At 36.3% G+C, this 21,275-nt stretch overlaps 1 protein-coding gene across 4 annotated transcripts in view; it reads right to left on the bottom strand.

Moving 5' to 3' along the window:
* Positions 1-21,275, bottom strand: part of tna (Zinc finger MIZ domain-containing protein tonalli) — a 262,606-nt gene that overhangs the window by 9,306 nt on the left and 232,025 nt on the right. For 3 of the 4 annotated variants that reach the window (XM_090176869.1, XM_090176871.1, XM_090176870.1), the window contains one exon: positions 7,640-7,978. In XM_090176869.1, the coding sequence (XP_090032995.1) occupies positions 7,640-7,978 (339 nt within the window). Of the gene's footprint in view, positions 1-7,639; positions 7,979-9,741; positions 10,181-21,275 lie in introns of those variants that run through there. The other variant, XM_090176872.1, reaches the window with a different exon arrangement.

The raw sequence follows: 21,275 nt of genomic DNA, 5'->3' as shown, positions 1-21,275 counted from the left end.
TTTTAAAAATAACGAATGTTGTCTAGGAGCCGTACTTTTTTGATTTTAAGAAACCAATTTAGAGGAACCGTTGAGACACTCTCTCTAGGGCACAAAATGTTCGATGTTATTTGGTTACCATATACGCTAACTTGTTATTAGGGTAAATTTTTCCGTTTCTCTATACTGCTCGTATTATTCGCTTGAAAAAGGTTCTCGTTGATTTTTCAAAATATTTCAATTAATAATGCATCTATATAATAAACTAATAGAATAATAATCTCTTCAAAACGTGTAGGAGGAGATTAGATTGTACACAATAAAGCTACGTCTACAGTCCTACAAGCTTAAGCTGTCAATTGAGTTACTGAAACAATTACATTGAAAAAATATATCTTCTATTAATAAATACTTATTCTGACAGTGTTTAATTTTTACATAATCGCGGTTTTGCGGGAAATACGAATGCCTCGAGACGACGAAAGTACAACTTTCATTATAATGGCCTATCGTGGATACTTCTATAAAAAGACATACATTATTAACTTCTGGTGTAACGAACGTCTCAATAAAATCTAAGTTAGCTCAAATAAAGGAAAAAATTAAAAATGCATTCACGACCAATTCAATTTACAATATTAAATTAATATATTTAATTTAAGTTAACTTAATAAGTAAAATCAAAATTATGAAATTTAATCGCAACATTACAGGGGTTTTTATGAAAAAATAAAACCTTCGCGAATGAAGGTCGAATAAGAATGTTTCCCGTAATATATATGGGCAAATCCGTAAAAAGTATTTAGGCATACCGCGGGTATCAAATTTAACCTCTTGGATGACATCGCAGTCACGGACAAACGAAAGCCGAGCGCCTCGACGTATTTCGGCATCAAATACCTCGCCACTAATATAAATAATAAAACCGAAAAATGTATTAAAATGAAAGCATTGTTATTTTCGACGCCAAACTCATCCCCGCAGTTGTTAGTTTCTCCGTTTAAACAATGGAGGGGTTTGAACAGTGTGATTATCTTTTGTTTGAGAAGCTGTCTAAATGAATGAGACGCTAATATTTTTATATCTTAACGGGCAATAATACCTCAATTCCCCGAGACATTCCTCGCGCAAGGTCGTCGCATGAACGTCAGCCTTCGATAAAACTTTCTTATCGGAAAACAATACAAAAGTATTACTCGAAGTAAATAAAATGTCTCTCGACGAGATAAGTATCCATTTAGCTATCCCGCTAGTTTTATTCGCCGGTTGATTTTTAAAAATAAGTTTCGGGAAAATATACAGCTAGGAATAGATTAGCGTTAATTTTGGTTTGAAAGAAGATTTCTTAGTAAACTTTTAGTAACTTGTCTAAATGGATACTTCTCTCGTAAAAGATATATTATAAACTTCTGGTATTACTTAATATAAATAAGATGTTTTTAAGAACGTAGAAGCTTTGCCCTAGCCTTAGAACATCTCGAAGCGTGCATTTAACCTTGAAGTTTTTTAAATCCAAGGTTTCTGGCAAAACCTTAAAAATTGAATACGTAACTATAGAATGTACGCGGTCACGTGGTACGGATACATCCCATCGTACTCATCGTGTCGGTTTTACAAACGACAAATGATTTGGTATTTTAGATATTATTTATTTTAATAAACTAAATTTCAAATAATCAATAACTATTAAAATAAAATAATAAAACGTTCTACAATTATTTTTATGTTTTAAAATAAATTACAAGAAAATTGTACTATTTACGCTAGATTGTCAGAATTTGATACTAATGGATTGTTTTTGTAGTCAAAACTTTAGTTTCCAATTGGTAAAACACTCTGACGTCTGTAGTGAAAGTTCAAAAACCCTCCATTCAATGCAACAGATAAAAGTTTATTTTGATATTGGCCGTCGAGATATTTTTTCGCAAGTTAAACTATCGAAAGTATTAAATACTAACATTGAGATAGGATTATATTTTCGATTCTGTTTCGATAATTGTAGCTTAGGCGCGTAATTTAAAGCATTTATTAATTACTTAATTAACAATAATATAATATATTAATATTAAAAAATATAATTATATATGTTAATGCTCAAAATATTAATATTAAAATTAATAATAATAAATAATAAATAACATTTGTTAATATGTTAATGATCAATATATTAATATAAATATTAAAAAAAATAATAAAAATTATTATATAATTTATAATTATATGTTAATGCTCAATATATTAATATTAAAATTAATAATAAAATATTATTATATAATTTATAATTATATATGTTAATGCTCAATATATGAATAAGAAGTAAATTACAATGTATTTATTATGTTTTATATATTATTTATATAATATATTTATATATTTGATATTAATTTACGTTACTGCTCAATATATACACGTAAAAACCAATGAAAATTATATAAATATAAAACCATCTGCGATTAAGGCTATTTTGAATTTTAGCAAGCAATAATTACTGATGTATGGTTTCCTGAAATACGGAACTCTACCGGCAATGGCTAAATTCAAACCAGAATGGTAGAATCAAAATAAACCGAACATAATGTCCGAATTACTTAAATCGGCGCCTCAACTGCGGCGGAATCTCTCAAGATAAAACGCGTTGGGAAAACTCAACCCGATTTCGTGTTACAATGCGAAAACATTTATGGTGGAAAAGTCTCCCCCTCCCCCCGATTTCGAGCCGCTGCCAAATGAACGCGTTGGTGGGCCAATGACTCGTTTCTCCCCACCTCCTTCACCACTTTTTTTTTAACATTCCCACCGTTGTACAGTCGATTGAAACATGAGCCATTAATACACACCGATACTCTAACAGACTGAGCTATATTTTTTTAATTTTGAGCGCAGTATCTCGGAATTACCGACGAAAAAATAAAATAACTAACGACGACGAACTGTCTTTGGAGAATATCTAAAAATAGGGTGTAATTTTTCTTGGCTTACTCTCCCCAAATATCTATCGGCCCAAAAAAGCAAACGCGAAGCGCCAAAAGAGAGAGGGGCTCGGAAAAGATGAGCTCTCGCTACAAGTTGGAGCGTTTTGCCAAAGACACGGAAAAAAGCGAGTAGTACAGTCTGAATATTAGGGCATTTTTATTTTCGGAAGAATTTATTTTCCTTATTTAGCCTAAGCGCCTGTTTCGCGCTGCGGGTTTAAATATAGACCCGAGAGAATGTCGCTCGCCAAATATTACACTTCTTTTTATTATTATTCGTATTATTATTAAACAAGTTGGTGTTAATGGTTCCATAAACGTGTAAAACTTCCTACTAATGAATGGGTCATACGGAATCTATTAAATTTCCATTTCAAATCCACCTTATTTTGACTCGACTGCGCACTTACGTTATTTATAACGAAATGTCAATTTAATACATTTTTCTACGGTAAAACTGTTAGATTATATTGTTTACTAGTTTTTAACACAAATGCTTTACTCTTTTTTTGGCGTTACGTTGTGACAAAATGCTCTATTAGTTTGGGATCAAATGCTCTATTAGTTTGGGATTAAATGCTCTATTATTTTGTGACCAAATGCTCTAATAGTTTGTTACCAAATGCTCTAGTAGTTTATGGCCAAATGCTTTACTGGTTTGGGACCAAATGCTTTACTGGTTTGGGCCAATTGCGTGACTCGTTTGGGACCAAATGTTTTACTAGATTCTGGCAAAATGCTTTACTGGATTGTGGAAAAATGCTTTACTGGTTTGGGACCTAATGCTTTATTGGATTGTGGCAAAATGCTTTACTCGATTGTGGAAAAATGCTTTACTGGTTTGGGACCAAATGCTTTACTGGTTTGGGACCAAATGCTTTACTCGATTGTGGAAAAATGCTTTACTGGTTTGGGACCAAATGCTTTATTCGATTGTGGAAAAATGCTTTACTGGTTTGGGACCAATTGCTTTACTCGTTTGGGACCAAATGCTTTACTGGTTTGGGCCAATTGCTTGACTCGTTTGGGACCAAATGCTTTACTGGATTCTGGCAAAATGCTTTACTGGATTGTGGAAAAATGCTTTACTGGATTGTGGAAAAATGCTTTACTGGTTTGGGACCTAATGCTTTATTGGATTGTGGCAAAATGCTTTACTCGATTGTGGAAAAATGCTTTACTGGTTTTGGACCAAATGCTTTACTCGATTGTGGAAAAATGCTTTACTTGTTTGGGACCAAATGCTTTACTGGATTGTGGAAAAATGCTTTACTGGATTGTGGCAAAATGCTTTACTCGATTGTGGAAAAATGCTTTACTGGTTTGTGGCAAAATGCTTTACTTAAACTTGTTGTCAATTTCAAGAATTGAAGTACTTAAATGACTTACATTTAATAAATTCTAAAAATCAAACTATCCCCGTACTGAGTTTCTCTAGAAAACAGTGCTACCGGTTGAATTATTTCTTAATCCTCTCAAAACGCGGGGGCAGCTTTATTCTAATAATGTTAATGACGTAATAGAGAAATCGTTTTGAATATAGCTCTGAAAACCATGTAGGCTTCCATTCACTAAATTCGGTTTAAAAAAATGTCGTAATCTTCAACGAATTTCATAATCTAAACCTAATAAAAATCAATTTGAATTCAGTTTTGTTCTTGAAACTATCTTGAGTTCTTAACAATTTAGGATTACAAAATGTGTATTTCTTAAGCAAGTACTGTACCGTTACTTCTATCTCAATATATATCATTAATATAACGATGTCATTAAGAAATTCATTACAATCTTATTTTTAAAAAGCAAGTTTGATTTTGGTGGTTAACTAAATTGAACTTGTCAAATATGCCTTTATTAGCTACAGTTCTAGTAAAAAATTAAAAACAAAATAATTAATTCAATTAAATTTGTTATTTGTGGCTATTTTAAACTTATGAAATTAAAAAATTACAATAAACAAATCGTAAAAGTTCAGTAATTAGCGTGTTTCTTGTTAACAAATAAAAGTCAAAGTATTGATTAAGTTTTAATTTATTGGCAATAAGTTTTCTGTTTATGAAATCAGGGTTCGCAAGAGCCAGCGAGGCATGTTTTAACTACAAATTAAAATCCATGGTTAAAACCATAATTTTTTTTAATATAATTTAAAGGTAACAAGTTTGACAAAAAATATAAATACTCCGTAGTAAAAAATACTTACCAGCAGCTTTTAAATTAGGGTGGTCCTTATTTTGTTTATTCATTAACTGTTGCAATCTTACCCTCCAAATTTTTTATTTGTATCCATATGTTTCGAGTTAATTACGGATTATGCTTACTCTATCTAAAAATCAACCACCCTGTGTTTTTTAATATGCCTTAATTATCTGGTTTCCAACTGCCCAACGTCCTATTACCGAAAGTGGCAAGTAATTATCATACGTAAACAAAGCAGTTTCGAAATTCCCTTTATTTAGCAATCGAACAAACGTTAATTTTTAATATTTTCCGAGTTAGTTACGGGTTATGGCTACTTATCTAACAATTGTAAAACTGAAATATTCCAAGTAGTGTAATATATAAGCAATTTATTTGGTTTCAAACTACTTTGTTTACGCGTGGCAATGGATCCAATAGACCTGTCATTTTCAGTAATAGTACACAAAGCAGTTAGAATCCAGATAATCTAATGACATTTTGAGATAGAGTAGCCGTAATCCGTAACCAACTCAAGAAATATGGATCAAAATAAGAAATCACCCTATTTTCTAATGGAGAATTTTCAAGCTCATTGAGCTACCTCTAATTTTTGTTCAATTTACCACAAATTTCTTATGAATTATGTTTTCAAACATTGGAACAAATTTAGAAGGTAAGACTGCAACATTTAAGAAATAAACGAAATAAGGACCACCTACAGTAATCTACCCGAAGCTCTTTATCAAATAACTAAATCAAAACCGAAAATAACAAAAATAAACTATAAAAAATTTAAAAGTATAAACAGATTATGATGGCAAATACCAAAATTCCTATTTTATTGTTTGATTTTTCGATTAATTTTATACGAAAAAAAAAAAACGAGTATGCATTTTAAAAACTTCCACTGCCAGATTATTGTATTAACCTCGAAAGGTACACGCGCAAAAAGTAAATGGATTCTGGAAACATCGAATTCATGTAGACACGCGTTCAGGCCGGCTACATTTTACCTCCCGTGTGGAAGTCGTAAAGTAGAATATGTTAAAAAGCCTGTGATTACCGGGAATTCATAGCTACCATTAGGAATTATCATAAGTGAGGCCTAAAGGGCGGGCGTTGGGCAGGATTGTAGAATTATATTTACGCCATTATATTATTCAGAAAAATATTTACTATTCTAATAAGTTGTATACGCAAATTTAAAGCCGAATTCAAATTAAATTGGATACTTTAAGAACTTAAAGTTAAGCGATTGTATAGGGTATTTTGCACGTTATAATTTACGTACATTAATCTGAATAATAATATTTAAGGATAAATACCACAATCAAAATTTCCGGAATTAAATTCCCTGACATTTCCAGGTTTTCCCTGACCAAATTGCCAAATTTCCCTGACCAATTTTGTAGAATCAATTAATGTTTGGAGGTAAAATCTTGAAAAACGTTAATTATGTATATTTCATAAATCTTTCAAAAATGTATTTGTCAGATTGGTTTTTGGGGTCATTTTGAAATGCCCTTACTTTTCTGGAACATTTCTAAATTCCCTGACCTTCGGGAAACATTTCAAATTCCCTGACTTTTCCAGGTATTCCAGGTCGTGTACGAACCCTGGATTGCGACGTGGGGTTATATTTCCCGTATAGTTTCACGTCATGCATAAAACCGGAATAAATAAGAATATGAGTTATTTTTTGCGCGCGTCTGTTATCTAGACTATCATCTAAAAATCATTCGCTTAGAACGGGTCTTTATTTTGACTTTATAATATTTCCCAAAACCAAAATCTGGTTCCGTGAGATCAGGAAAAAATGTCTTCACGTCCAAAATATAAGAGAGGAAAGAAATACCACTATTGGCACTACAAATTATTCATTGCATTTTCGGCTGCCTCAACAGAAATACGCTGGCTCCGGGGGGGGGGGTCACGGAGAGCGCGACAAAGGAGAGGCTAGCCTATACTCATTCACGAGTGGAGGTGCCACCAAAGGACGTAGCGTGGACCGGGGGTCGCGATTCATTGATCAAGCGAGAGGGGGGCACCCGAAATTGAAAGGGGGTCGGAAAGGGATGTAGCGGCGCGGAGTAGAGAGAGAGAAGCCCCACGAACTATTCACACGGTACCGGGTTCAGGGGGGGACGAAAGCGAGATCAGGGGGGTGAGAAAACCAATAAAGTTTATACGTATTACGGACCCATAGTGTATAGGGTATCGGGCGCGTGGGATACGACAATACCAGGGGGGGGGGACTCTTAGTACGAATCTGAGAGGGGGGGATCAAGCGTGGTGGCTCAAAAGGGGAGGATGGTGAATCAAAATAGACGAAAATGTATGGTCAAAAAAATGTCAATGACTGTCACGGCGAATATTTAGTATGGCAAACGAAGGATGAGAAATAAATGTACGGACGTAAAGGTGGCGTAAAGGGGGGGGGGGTCGGTTGGGAGCGTCAGAGGGGGTGGGGGAAGGTTTTCGGGAGTCGAGGGGTTTGGCGCGGCTCTTACCCATTGTAGGCTGTGGCTGGCTGCTGTCTGCCAGGAATGTTCTGCTGCGGATAGGGCTTGTTGGGCCCCCCCGGCGGCCCTCCCAGCGGGTAGCCCTGCTGCGACTGCGAGTACGGCGTCTGGGCCATCGTCGTGCTGGTGTTCCCGCTGAAGGAGTTGTGCGCCAGGGGCCCGCTTTGCGTGCTGGTCGTGACGCCCCAGACGGTGGTCACCACGGACAACTGCTGTTGGGCGGCGTGAGGCGGCGGCCCGTGACCTCCCGGGTGACCCGGCGGCCCTTGCGCCGAGTGCGGGCCTTGCCATCCCATTCCCATGTTGGAGTCGCTGAAGCAGTTGTCACTACGATAAACGAAAAAAGGAATTATGGAAAATGTTGCGAGCTTTAAAATCACATTTGCAAATAATTATTTATAAATATGAAAGGCCTAAAATGGATAAAACAACAACTTCAACCTGCAATGTCATGATAATTTATTTTGGCGCATTTATTTCGTTTAAAATCGGATTCCTAATAATAGAAGAATCTAAATATTGTAAATCGAATGAAAGAATTTTTTATTTCATAATGTCCATTTCGATGTCAAATTATACAGCTGTTCTGTATAGTTCATAACTTACAAATATGATCTTTAGATTCGCGTTACGTCTTACATTTTAAGTTTATAAGCTTATTTTAGAAAATTTCACAAAAAAAGGAAATTTGTAATGGTATTACACGACTATTTTACCTATAATTAACCGTATATATAAAAAACCTCGTTTCCTGATGTTTTCTGTGATATTTTTCGACGCCTCTTCGCGTACCCGTTCAACGAATAAGAGAGTCGGCTCAATCGCAATGCTCACTGATAAGGCCGTCACGTGGTCAAGTTTGGATAGTGATAAAATTACAAAAAGAAATTATAATATTGCAAATAACGAAGAGTTTTAAGGGAAATTATATTTCTACGTTATTATTATATTCGTATAAATTTACTCTTGTATTTATAACTCTACAGTTCCCGATAGCTAATTTCCTGTATTTCTCTGGGTGAAATCTTACGGGCCATTAATTTCGATTTATTATTTGGGTCTTCCCAAAACTTTATTGGTACCACTGATTTCCGTGTCTGTGTCCAAATGTTATTTCTAACCATATTGGCCATTTAGTGAATTAGTTAAAATTAAAAAACACTGAGAAAGTGATAGAAATATTACATTAGAATCGGTTAAATTTAAAAAGTCTTAACAACAACTGGCTACCTAATAATTATTAAAATTATTAAATTGGTTTTTATTATTGCTATGCAAAATTGTTTAAGTGTTATATAAGGGATTTGAAAAATTTACAAAAATATTTGCGTATTTTTAATAACATGCCAATATCAGTGAAATAAAGCTTTAATATGAATTAAATTAAATTGAAATGAAAAAATATCTATAATTGACTATTCTAGAAATATTAATGCTCGCTAGACGGCGGCAGACGTCTCTTTTGGCGGGAGTTTTAAATATTTAATTTTAAACTCTAGCTAGACCATGCAAGTTCTCCAGTACGGTACGTTTACGAAGGTAAGTTCGATTTGAATCACGAAAAAAAAAGGATCTAAAAAGATTTTCCAAAATCATGTACGGGAATTTGAATCTTGAAAAAATTTACTGGACCCAAGATTTCGAGATTTTACGAAATCATGATTTCTTCGCGGATTTTTTTTATTTAAAACTGGTTTAAGCACTGCTTTAGAGTTTTGTGGTGATTTATCGGGTTTCAGTGAAATGATAAATTGATAATCTATATTTCGGGATATTACGTGATTTGGAGCAATATCCTCGTTAAAAATTGCATAAACAAATTAAAATAACTACGTTGAAAGAGAAATACGCTCATTTGGCAAACGAATAGTTTTAAATATTCATATTTCTTTAGCTTTGTAGTAAAAATGTTTACACTAAAGCTCCCAAAAATTATATACATATCATTTTCATGTTTAAGTTAAGACTTGGTAAAAGCCGAAACCGATAATTATCATTTAATTTGTTACATTATTTTGAGCAATAAATGGTTCGATGTTATAATTGAATAATTGCGTATTTCGGGATATTTAAGAAAGAAATATTCATACCCAGATTGTAGGCTAACGGACGCGTACGCCACGGAAGTCATCTTTTAAGGGAAGCTTCTGGTGATCCGTAAATTTAATCCTTCGAGCGGCGAAACAATAATAAATAACACAAAAGTATCCGACACAGAGCACTAATCCTCCATTGGCACAAAACTAGCCGCGGATTCGCGAAAATAGCCGGTCCTAAAATGATCCCAACAGCAGACGACAAAAGCCGGCGAGGCCGTTGTACTAAGCTTCGGGGAAAAGACGAGCGCTGGTCCGCTCAACGAGAAAGCGACTGAGCGAGCAACGTTCGCCGCCATTCGCTCGCCTACGATGAATGTCTACCGCGCGACGCGTGCGCCCGGCTGCCAGAGACGCGCCGATAAAGGAACATTCGGCGACGAGCAGGAATCCGAATACTCTCGTTGCCACAGAGAGACACGCCGAACGCAAAGGCCTCCTGGCGGATGTGACGTCAGCGGGCTACGGACGTTACGTTTTGGCCATGGCGCACTACCGGTTATAAGCAGTTTTCCTCTTCGAGTATCTGGCGGTTTTTAAAAATGGAAAGTGTCACCGAGGGGCGCTGCCGTCGCGGCGGCGCTGGCTGCCTGGCTGGCAAGGTTCCGGGCAACGACGCGAAATACTTCGCCCGATCATTTAATAGGGGCGCTGCGATCACCTACGGAACAATTCTTCAAATAGAGAGTAGAATAGTCAAACCAAGCCCCCTTTTCGCGAATGTCAAATAAAAATGACAATTTGCAGGATGTAAGCCTACCTAGATTCGAGGTGTAATGTTTCTGGTTTTCTTACGAAATGACGAGCCGAAACAACGCGCGGTCCACGTAGCCACAAACGCGATTATCAAGCGACCCGCTTCGCGATGTTGGGCATCTAGAAATGGGTCACGGCCTTCAGTATTGTTTCATAAGCAAAAGTTTTAGCTAGAGCTAGAACTTTTCTCTCTCTCTCGATAACGCGTTTAAATAGCTGCGCCGTGATGCGTCTAGCTATTTCGGATTGTGACAATATCATTGGTTAGTACTTTAGCCCCGCACTTCCATTACGCCGCGCGTGTTCCCGTTATAAAACTACCCCTTCAGTTAAGCGCCGTATACGATTTATTATCATTGAATTTGTAGCAACGCGGCCCCAGCTTTTGGATTGAATAATAATTCGTGTTTTTCCCAATTAATAATTACTGACCACCTGGCCACAATTTTGGTTATATTACGAAATGTTTTCTGATCTTTTCGATCAAAATAACGCGTGTTTATTTTTCACGAAATGTGACGAAATATTTCAAGATTTATAGATCTCAGTTTATCTAATTTTAAATACTGATATGGTAAGCTATAAATATTTTCAGTGAATTATTTTAAATACAAATCATGAAGTGAAAATATAATAAAAATAATATAATAAAATAATATGAATATAGTTTCATATCCGTAACATTTCAACATTAAGAATATTTCATTGAAATTATTCAAATTAATTAATTTTTTTTACGTATTAGTATTGTCATAGGTCTATAATATTGTTCCATAAGTTTGTCAATTTGGGGAATATTTTACTGAGAGCTAGGAATGGAGTGACGTCATCACAAGAAGAAAATCAGCCCCCTAGCGAGCGAGCGGACGCAAAACTGCGACTAAGCCAGTAATGCAGTCTGTCTCGCGAATAGCTCTTAGTAAGACTTTTGCATATGTAACAATATTATACACTTATGGGATTGTAGATGAACTTTCTTAGAAGTTAGTGTATTTGAATCCATGATAATATAGACCCACCAAGTTAGTAATTTCCCAAGGATAACTTAAAACTAGGTATAACCTTGCCGGTTCCGTAGGAATGAAGTAAATCAATTCGATACCGCGCAGAAGTAAAAACATTTTGGAGAATGTATGTTCTTTTTGGTTCACGGGTTCAAGGTGGGCCGGCCCCTGGCGCAGGTGGGTTCGATCTCGTCTGCCCCCGAGGCTCGTTTCTCTACACCCCCCTCCCCCCACCCTGCCTTAGTCTTTTCTTCATTTATCAATGGTGAAAGTCTCTCATCATCAACGAGACCAGTCAATTGAATCGCTCGAGTTACTTCAAACTTCACGACACCATTTCTCCAGTAATGCACGGTCAAATTATCATAATGTTCCACACTCTCCTCAGATTGTGTTTCAGGTATATGTACCCTAATCTGCATATTCATATAACTTGAATGACAGTATGGGAACAAATTACCAAAGATTTATGTTTATTTTAACCTGAATTATTAACTGTTTAGAAAGTATATAATATATCGTATGAATCCAATTTTATTTCTTATGTTCTTAGCTCGAAACACGCGTCTTCGAAAGTTCCAACCGTTTCTTTGGAAATTGCTTTTATAGAGAAATTGATTATATTGATAACGATTTAATTACAGCGTAATTATTGAAAATTTTGAACCGTATTTTGGATTTTTCGAAAGTACATATTGTTTCACTTTTATGACATCGAGGGGTACCACTAGAGCACAGCGCCGATTTGATTGGGGTCAGCGGCGGCGTTTGTCGAAAATCACTCGGCGGCGGCGCTGAGCACAGATTAAAAAAAAAATTATCGGCGGCGTTGAATAGTTTCGGCCCTTTTGACAATTTTCAAAAATGTTTTTGAAAGAAAAAATTAAAGTTATGTAGAAAATCTCACAAAAGTTTCGGCGGCGGAATCAAAATTGATCGGCGGCAGCGGCGCACTGAAAAGTAGCTGACTTGGCGGAAGCTATTCAACGCCTGAGAAAATATCGGCGGCGGCGGCGCTAGCAGCGTTGCCAGACGTACAATAATTATCGTACACGTCGATAATTTCTAGGTAATTTTTAGGACGTACGATATTTTCAATGGCGTACACATTTTTCGATAATTCAGCTTGCGCGTACGATAATGTACGATAATTTTTTAAATTCGCTGAAAACCAGTTAAAACTGTTACTTTTAAACTTAAAGACCGAGACCAGAGCGAATTTCCACCCCTCTTATCCTGTACTTAATTTTTGGACCTAGTGACAACTGATTGACAGCTCTGACAGCTTGAGTGACCGCCTGGACAATTCCATGTATTGTAGCTTACCTCTTTTTTTGATGCTCATTGTATATATTCTATTCAAAAACCGTCCAAGCCGTCGGTCAAGCTGTCGACGCTGTCACTCAATTTTGTGGGGGTCTAAATTCGCGCACGAGAAAATGGAATCTCTGGTCTCGGCCTTTAAGTTTTCAATCGGTCGAACTTTAAATGATATTAAATATTTTTATTTAACAAGTTTTTAGACGATAATGTTTTTCTGAAATCGATTTTTCTTTTATCTCTGATGCGATAATTTGAGTTTCAGGAACTGGCAACGCTCGGCCCTAGGCTCTAGGTACCTCTCCTATAAATAAGATACATTTGAATACACTTCTGACAGAACCGCGTGCTTTTCGCATCGTTGAGCCGCGCCCCAAAATATTTCTTTCGCGGCTCCGAAATTGAGAGATAACAGGAATGTTAATATATTCAGTATGCCGAGCGAAAGCTACTAGAGATTTTAACACAGAATGCGTGTATATCTAATGCTTTCTCGGTTGCATTAATAGATTCTTGGTGTTCAATCAATTTCAGGGTAGGGGAGGTGGAGAATAACGTGACCTTGAAAAAGTTCAGAAAATGAATTAAGTTCATGCTTTCTAAAGTAGCTTTCATTGAGCTGTTTTTAACGTAAGCTTGAAGTTGGCGTTTCAATACTAAAAATTTCATAGAGCATTAAAGTATTGTAAAATTTTCTAGAAATTTACAACCCGCTGTTATTTTTAATGACCTTCGGGACTTCAACTTAAGTCACATCAGATAAGAAATTAATTGGTGTGTGAGTTTTCAGATAATTGGATGATTAAGTCAGTGCGAGGGGGGGGGGGGGTTAAATAACCTATCGAAAGATAGGCCTTTTTATGGGTTAAAGGCAATAGTCAAGAACTATATTTCTACCGCAATATTTATGTATCGTAGTTTGGTCGCGTAAGCACAAACTCGTACTCCTGTACGTAAATTGACGTAGGTAGACCGCTTACTCGACGCGTAAAACGAATATGAGGCTATTGCGAGCGGTCTAGACAGAGTGCGTTCTCCATACAACGACTTCTTATTGGACGCAATTATTTAGAGAAAGAATTCACCTTGACTCCAGCCACTCAAAAAATATTCGTTTAGTGGGCGGACCGATTTTGAGTCTGTCGTAATAATAATATTACATACACAATGGTATCGGACATTAGGTTAACCTTGTATTCTAAAATAGTATTTCCATACGCAAATATCAGTAAAATTTTCGTAAATTTCGAAACGTGGCGGATTAAATTTTAAATTGAATACCTGAGTTGATAAAGAGTTAAAAGATTAAGAAATTTCACACTCGTAAGAAGTCAATCTGATCTCTGAGGTGTTGTTTATTGTTTTATGAAGTTTTTGATTGACTTTTAAACATTTGATGACAATTTTATTAATAATTTACGTGCTACCGTAATGTCAACTAAATTTTAAATTAATATTTGCTAAAATTTGTTAGTACTTAAAATTTAATGGCATTGCTAGAGAACCTACTTATGTATATTTTCTTAAATACATTGAAGTATGAGAGACAATTTAAATCACTGATATTTTTAAACCATCACCTGGTTTAAATCGTGATTTAAATAACTGATGTCATACCAAATTATATTTCTGAGAGTGCTTTTATGGCAACCAGTGGAGCCATATCAATGTTTCAATGTAAAATAATTTAAATATAATTATACCCCACTAAATACATTTTTACAATTGTAAATATTTTCTGGTATCACGGTTTGCAATAGAAACTATTTCGTTTAAAGAATACACTGCAATCGCAGTTTCATACGCACTTGTATTGCGTGTGTGTTAAACCAAGAGAATATCTGTCAGGCAACACTGGCACCTAACGTTACGCAGTCCAAAAGCCTTGACAACAGTGCCACGAATGGCTGACCGCTCTTCTCGGGAGGGGTATTGGATTGATAAGATAACGTTTCGTTAAATTGTGTAAGTGTATGAGTGAAATATACACTTCGTCATTGACTTAAATAACACACTGTTATCCGGATTTCCGGAAGAACGAAGCACCATTCAAAAACGTCTTTGTGCTAAATTTATAGACGAGGTCGCAGAATTGATTAGATATTGCCCGGCACTACGGAGAGTGGAATTTCAAATTGAAAAGTTTGCTATTGCCAAATTCCGAAGTGGTAACGGGTGTGGGGAAAATATTTCAACGATAACGGGATGGATGTGGAAATATTTCAACGGTAATGAAATGGGAATGGAAATATTTCAACGGTAATGGGATGGAAATGAAAATGTTTTAACAATAACGGGATGGTTATGGAAATTTTTAAACGGCAATGGGATGGGAATAGAAGTATTTAAAGGGTTATGGGATGGAAATGGAAATGTTTTAACAACAACGGGATGGATATGGATATATGCAGGAATCCATAACGCTACTTGGAATGAGTTATCTCCCCATATCCCCTGTGGTATTTTGTGGCGGAACATTGTGGGAGGGGCTAAAAACGATTATACCGCTTTAAATGACGTCAAATTCAGTGACAAACAAAGGCTTATAAGCTCCGCCTACTATGTTCCGCCACAACGGCGGGGAATCGAAGCCGTTATTCATTCCAAGTAGCGTTATGGATTCCTGATATATGCTAATCGGATGGAAATGGTAATGGTAATGTTTCTTCTTCAATTGCAGCTCTCTAATAGATTATTTTCACCATAAATAAAAAGTATCTTTTAAATGTAAAATGACTAGCATATTAGATCAAATATAGTGGACAGTTGGGAATACTTGCAAAGATCTCTTATTCTTATTGTGGAAAGTTTCACGCTGTTCTCAAAAACTAAATACTGGAGATATATCCGACCTACTTCAAATGTTTATCAACTAAAAAAATAGCTTTTGTGGGTGTGGTATCAAGAATTCCTAGAAAACTACATTTGCTATGTTTGCCAATAATATTTTCCTATTAATTTCATCTAAAAAGTGATTGAATTTTATAATTTTTTAAACTAATATAAGCGCCATCTATGCAGAGAAACTTAAAAATATTAAATACGTAGTTTTATATATTTAATTTTTTTTCTTTTTAGAATAAGGTCTTCATAATATAATTATATATTTTCAAACGAATTAGAAGATTAAAACAAAATTTGTCTCGAGCCGATTGGTCAAGCTCGTCTCGAATAATAGTGAGGCCGTTTTACAAGATGGCGGTACGCGCTTTTGACGATCCAAAAGAAAAAACCAAAACAGTATTGTTCAACCACTCGTACTATTAAATTATCATTATAACTTTAGAACGATTAGCGAAAATTGCAATTGTAAAAAATAATATTCTAAAAATTCTGTTTTTCTTAAGCTAAGCCTCTTTTTTTAAAAATAGAGCTAATACCCTTAAAAACGGGAATTTTAGTGAAAATTAATTTTGCGAATAAATTGTTTGAATAACATAAGCCCTTTTTGACAACGTTCGCTACCACAAATTTCGATATTTTCATTACTTTTACAGAAACTAAAATCGTAAGAATAATTGTATTCCATTATTTACTTCGATTTGTTTCTGAAAGTATTTTCTCCCGAGAAAACGAATGACCGCGCCAATATGCAAATTTCTGGCTAGACGTTACCTTTGATATAGACATAATCATAAATTGCAAAAAATCGCTTCATTTTCGAATACACTCAAAATTGGAGGTTTTGAGAGCCAATATCGATTCGGCAAACGGATGAATATTTGAGGTCGGACTTTACCGGTAAACATTCAATTACAAAGAACGTATGTTATTTCTACTTCGAGAGAATGACTATACGCTGAGACGATTTTTAACGTTGCTAGAGCAGGATTGCCACAATTTTTTCACATTCAAATTCCCAGACTTTTCCAGGTTGTCCCTGACCATCTCCGGAGATTTTCCCTGACTTATTTTGTGCGAAAATTTATAATTTTTACCCTACATCTTAGTAAAGGTTTTTTTATTTGCAACCTAACTTAAATTCCCTGATTTTTAGACCCATATTCAAATTCCCTGACTTTTCCCTGATTTTTAGACCCCTATTCAAATTCAATTACTTTTCCCTGATTTTTAGACCCTGAATTTTCCAGGAATTCCAGGTTTTCCAGGTACCGTGGCAACCCTGTACGTAATTATGTTCGTTGAGACCGTTGCTAACGTGACGTAATTATGTTGGTTGAGACCGTTGCTAACGGGACGTAATTATGTTCGTTGAGACCGTTGCTAACGCGACGTAATTATGTTCGTTGAGAACGTTGCCAACGCGATGTAATTATGTTCGTTGAGACCGTTGCTAACGCGACGTAATTATGTTCGTTGAGACCGTTGCTAACGTGACGTAATTATTCTCGTTGAGACCGTTGCTAACGTTGCTTTTTTTGTGATGATCGTTAAGGGAAAATGTATAGTGTTTCTGTGATATATTATCCAAGATCGTGATCAAAAAATTAAAGTGTTAATTTACAAACGTTTTTGGTCAAATTTAAAACCGAGGAATAAGCTTTCCCTGCGAAAATGACTTGATCCAAATCTGAATCCAATTAAAATCAAGACACATCCAATTTGAATACAATTCTGTTTGGATTAAATACTTTTCATTAAATCGTAATAAAGTTTAATTTCGTATATTGTTATATAAAAGAATTTGGATTGTAATTTTAGATCAAAGTCAAATTGGGAATGGCCCTATTTTTGGATGTGATTTTGGAATCAAATTTAATACACCAATTCTTAAGGGTCGCTTTCTACAACAATAACTTTAAAACAGGACATAAAACTTTCGATTGTTTTCAATGTAAATTTAGATTTATTTTTTCCTCGCGAGCTGTAGTGAACAACACGTAAATTTCAAGGAAGTTGGTGAAAAAGTTAAAACAGTAGAAATTAATGCGGAATTTACCAAAAACCTTTCGGAATTAGGCTTAAATAGGTTAGGATTTGGAAAAAAAAAGGGTAAAACTTGAAAAGCTCATTTTGGTTCGAATGTAAAAAGGGTCAAATGAAAACACATATTTCACAGGTATTCGAATGACCTCGCATTTTTTGGTGAGCGCATTCCCGGAGTCACTCGGTAATCATGTTTTGGGCGTTTCTGTCTGAAAAGTTCAAAAGGTTCACATCACCGCGCTAATATTACACTATTATTTATACCAAACGGACAGATACTTGCTTCCAAAAATAATCTATTTTTGGAATTGCGCTTTTTTCTAAAGTTAAGACTATTAAAAGTTTTTTCTTTGGGATGGTTTTATGAACCTCGGTCCTAATGGTTTCGTCGCGAGGACCGGGTTCTGGCTAGATTTCTGACGTACGTTCTTCGAAAACGCGCACATTTTGTCAGTGCTTTGAGAAAAAGAAGCATTTGGTTTGAAAAACGATTAAATGACACGTTTTAATTTCAACACGAGGCAAAAGGCAGAGTGGTCGCGGGGAACTGGAGCGACCAGCAGTTAGCCAGAAACACGTCTCTGTAACCATACTTCTTTATTTTGTTCCCACATCGTTCGCGGCGTGCTTCATACGGAATCTGGGTTGGGGAAATTTCATTTCTCTTTATTCATTCAATCAGGAAAACAAGTTGTACCCGAACTTCTACACATTTCACATTGCTCCAAATATTGGTTTTAACGCTTATTCAAGTTTACCAATAGGCCTTTCTATAAAGTCATTACGCTTGCCGAACTTGTTTTAATGTATCACTTTCGTCACGAGATACGTAGGAGTTCAGTTCAGTTTAGGTGGTTAGATCTTTATAAAAAGGGCGACTCGTCGAATTTTAATTGGCTATCCTAGTGAAACGTCACTTCTACGTCACGAGTGATGCGCCCGATACATCTAAACAAGAAGGCCAATGTTACTTTATAGAAAGGCCTATTGGTACGCATTAAAAGACGAATAAAATTAATGTTTGTAGACATTACTGTATGGGTAAAAACCGATTTAAAATAATCACACTGCCATCTACCGGATTTAAAAATAACTATTAGGATGCCATTTTTAACTGCAAAGGGGAAACGTCACCATGACGTAATAGATTTGTGGAGTCACGCTAAGTTATGACGCCAAAGGTTTGCTTTTTCAAGCGTCAAGTATTCTTGATATTTGCTTGATATATTCGTAAGGAAATTTGTTCATTTTTAATAAATTAAAATAAAATAAATTTCGCATAACAAAAATATCCATGAAAATACGAAAGATTTAGATAAGGCAACCGTAGTTTAAAGGTCCACGGAATCATTTCGAAAATTTTCCTTCTCAAACGTAGCTCCAGAGATATTTTGATAAATCCCACTTTAATGGTGAAAGGACCTCCATCGTAGGAAATATCATAAGCTGAAAAATATAACGAGTACGCGAGAAGTTAGGGGGTCGAATGTATAATAGCTCGATCGTTATATTATTTTTCGCTAAATGGAATTCTTCAATCCGTGACACCATTCAAACCATTAGAGATTTGTCCTGGTGGTTTCTCTTCGGCGCGCACAACACTCGAGGAATTGAGGTCCGAAAACTCTTTTGTTTTCCCTTTCTTTTCAACGCGTTTCTCAAACGGGTCCTCTCCTCCCCCCCCCCTCACCTCTTTCGAAACCCCCCCTCCCCCCCCCACGGCTGATTTATCACGCCCCCTCCCCCCCTCCGTCGAAGCAATCGCCGCTTAACCCAACTCCGTAACGCTAATATATACCACCAAGAATTTATTCGGGTGAACTGAGAATACGAAGCTCCAACTATAGCCTCTGGTTGCTTGATTCCCGGGAAGATATTCCCCGCCTTCAAGAAGAGAGAGAACGCCTGGTATCGTACCGAAGTGTCTTCCCCCCTTACCGCGAGAAAAAGGGAAATGATGTAAGGAAACGTGGATGGGCGTGGTTTTTCTTCGGGGAATCACGAGGCGAATCAGAAGCTGGCCACTTATTCTTCGCTCACACGAATATATCCTAGATAGAACTCATGCACAATGTTACGCGGAGTACTATTCGCTTTCTAGAGAAACCAGAATTTTCCGGTAATCTAGAAAAGAACCGGTTTTTTTCCGAGGGGTATTAATCAAATCTAAAAAGACAACGGATACGATTCGTTTTATACTTAGTTCGTAAAGTATGAGAAAAAAGGGACTTTCACTCGTTATTGTAAATTTTCCGACTATTTTGATTATATTTAAAGGTGATACGTCAGCGAATCGGGCGTGCGATACGGTTTGTTTAAAATAAATAGCGGTACTTGCACGTAAGACAATGAAAACATTTTAAATAAGATTAAATCAATAACGATATAAAAACTGATATTTATGACAAATGGAAATTACTGAATCAAAAAAAGTTATTTTTAGGAGTGGTTGATTCGTTTCATCTAGTGACATCACAAGATCTCCTATGTGGTCATGTTTTTATTTTCAAATTGATCGTAAATGTTGTAGCATTATTTGGAAAAAATTAAACTACTAAGTTTCAAGAAAAATGAGTTTAATATATAATCCAATAAATCCATTTTACATGGTAATACTTTGGGCGCCCTCTAGCCGTCGGCGCCCGGGGCCGATGCCCCCCTTGCCTCCATCTATTACGCCTCTGGACAGAGGTGCACTGGGAGAAAACATTTCATCAAAATAAAGTCGAATATAGTCTTAGTGGATAGCTACGCCGCAAAATATTCGTTTTGAAAACGAAAACATTTGAGTGAGTTGCCGTTTTCGGTCTATCAAAATCTGGCAGCCTTGCCTGCCTTCAAGCCTGTATCTCCATACCGAAATGGCCGACGATTACGCCGTCGAAAATATTTTACTAAACTGATCGGCGGCATTTTTGACCGTTATTTTGAAAATTTATGTGCAACGAAATTAAAATAATTTATGTTTTTCTGGCGACATGATTTCGAACAACGGAAGTTGACGTGACGCCACCGAAAGGGGGAGGGAGGGGGCTAACAAGAGATGCAGGTAAAGAGGACGCGGGTAGGTGCTGCAATAGTCCGTCGACCTTCGCCGAAAGGTCAAACCGAAGGTTCTTTACTTTCGTGTCGGTGGTCTGTTCTCTTCCTTTCTCTCTCTGCTGGCAACGATGGTAGTTCAGGGATGGGGAGGGGATCAACATTTAGCGCCAGGGGGGGGCGTAGTGAGACTAAGATCGGGCCCCGGTTCGCGCCTCCCGATAGTTTTGCTGTCCGTTCGAGTCACGCTTCGAGGGTCAAAAACTTTTCAGTCAAAAAGAAACTCTTCAGCTCCAGCGTTTCCACCTCGCGTTATCTCCCTGTTTCTTACTAAGGATAAAGAAATATTTCCACATCCGCGTACGGATCCCCGTCCCGCGTTGCGAGATCGGATTTAATTCAACCCCCCCCCCCCGGGTCGTTTTAAGTACCAATAACTGACGGTGTTCTAATGTTTTATCCTCGTTTTGGGGGAATGGTTGTTGAAACTGCTAATTACCCCAGATTATTGTATATTTCGGC

The sequence above is a fragment of the Leiobunum rupestre genome, chromosome 6, assembly GCF_980474605.1.
Source record: "Leiobunum rupestre chromosome 6, qqLeiRupe1.1.hap1, whole genome shotgun sequence".
NCBI classification, from domain to species: Eukaryota; Metazoa; Arthropoda; class Arachnida; order Opiliones; family Sclerosomatidae; genus Leiobunum; species Leiobunum rupestre.
This window is presented reverse-complemented; position numbering and strand designations above follow the sequence as displayed.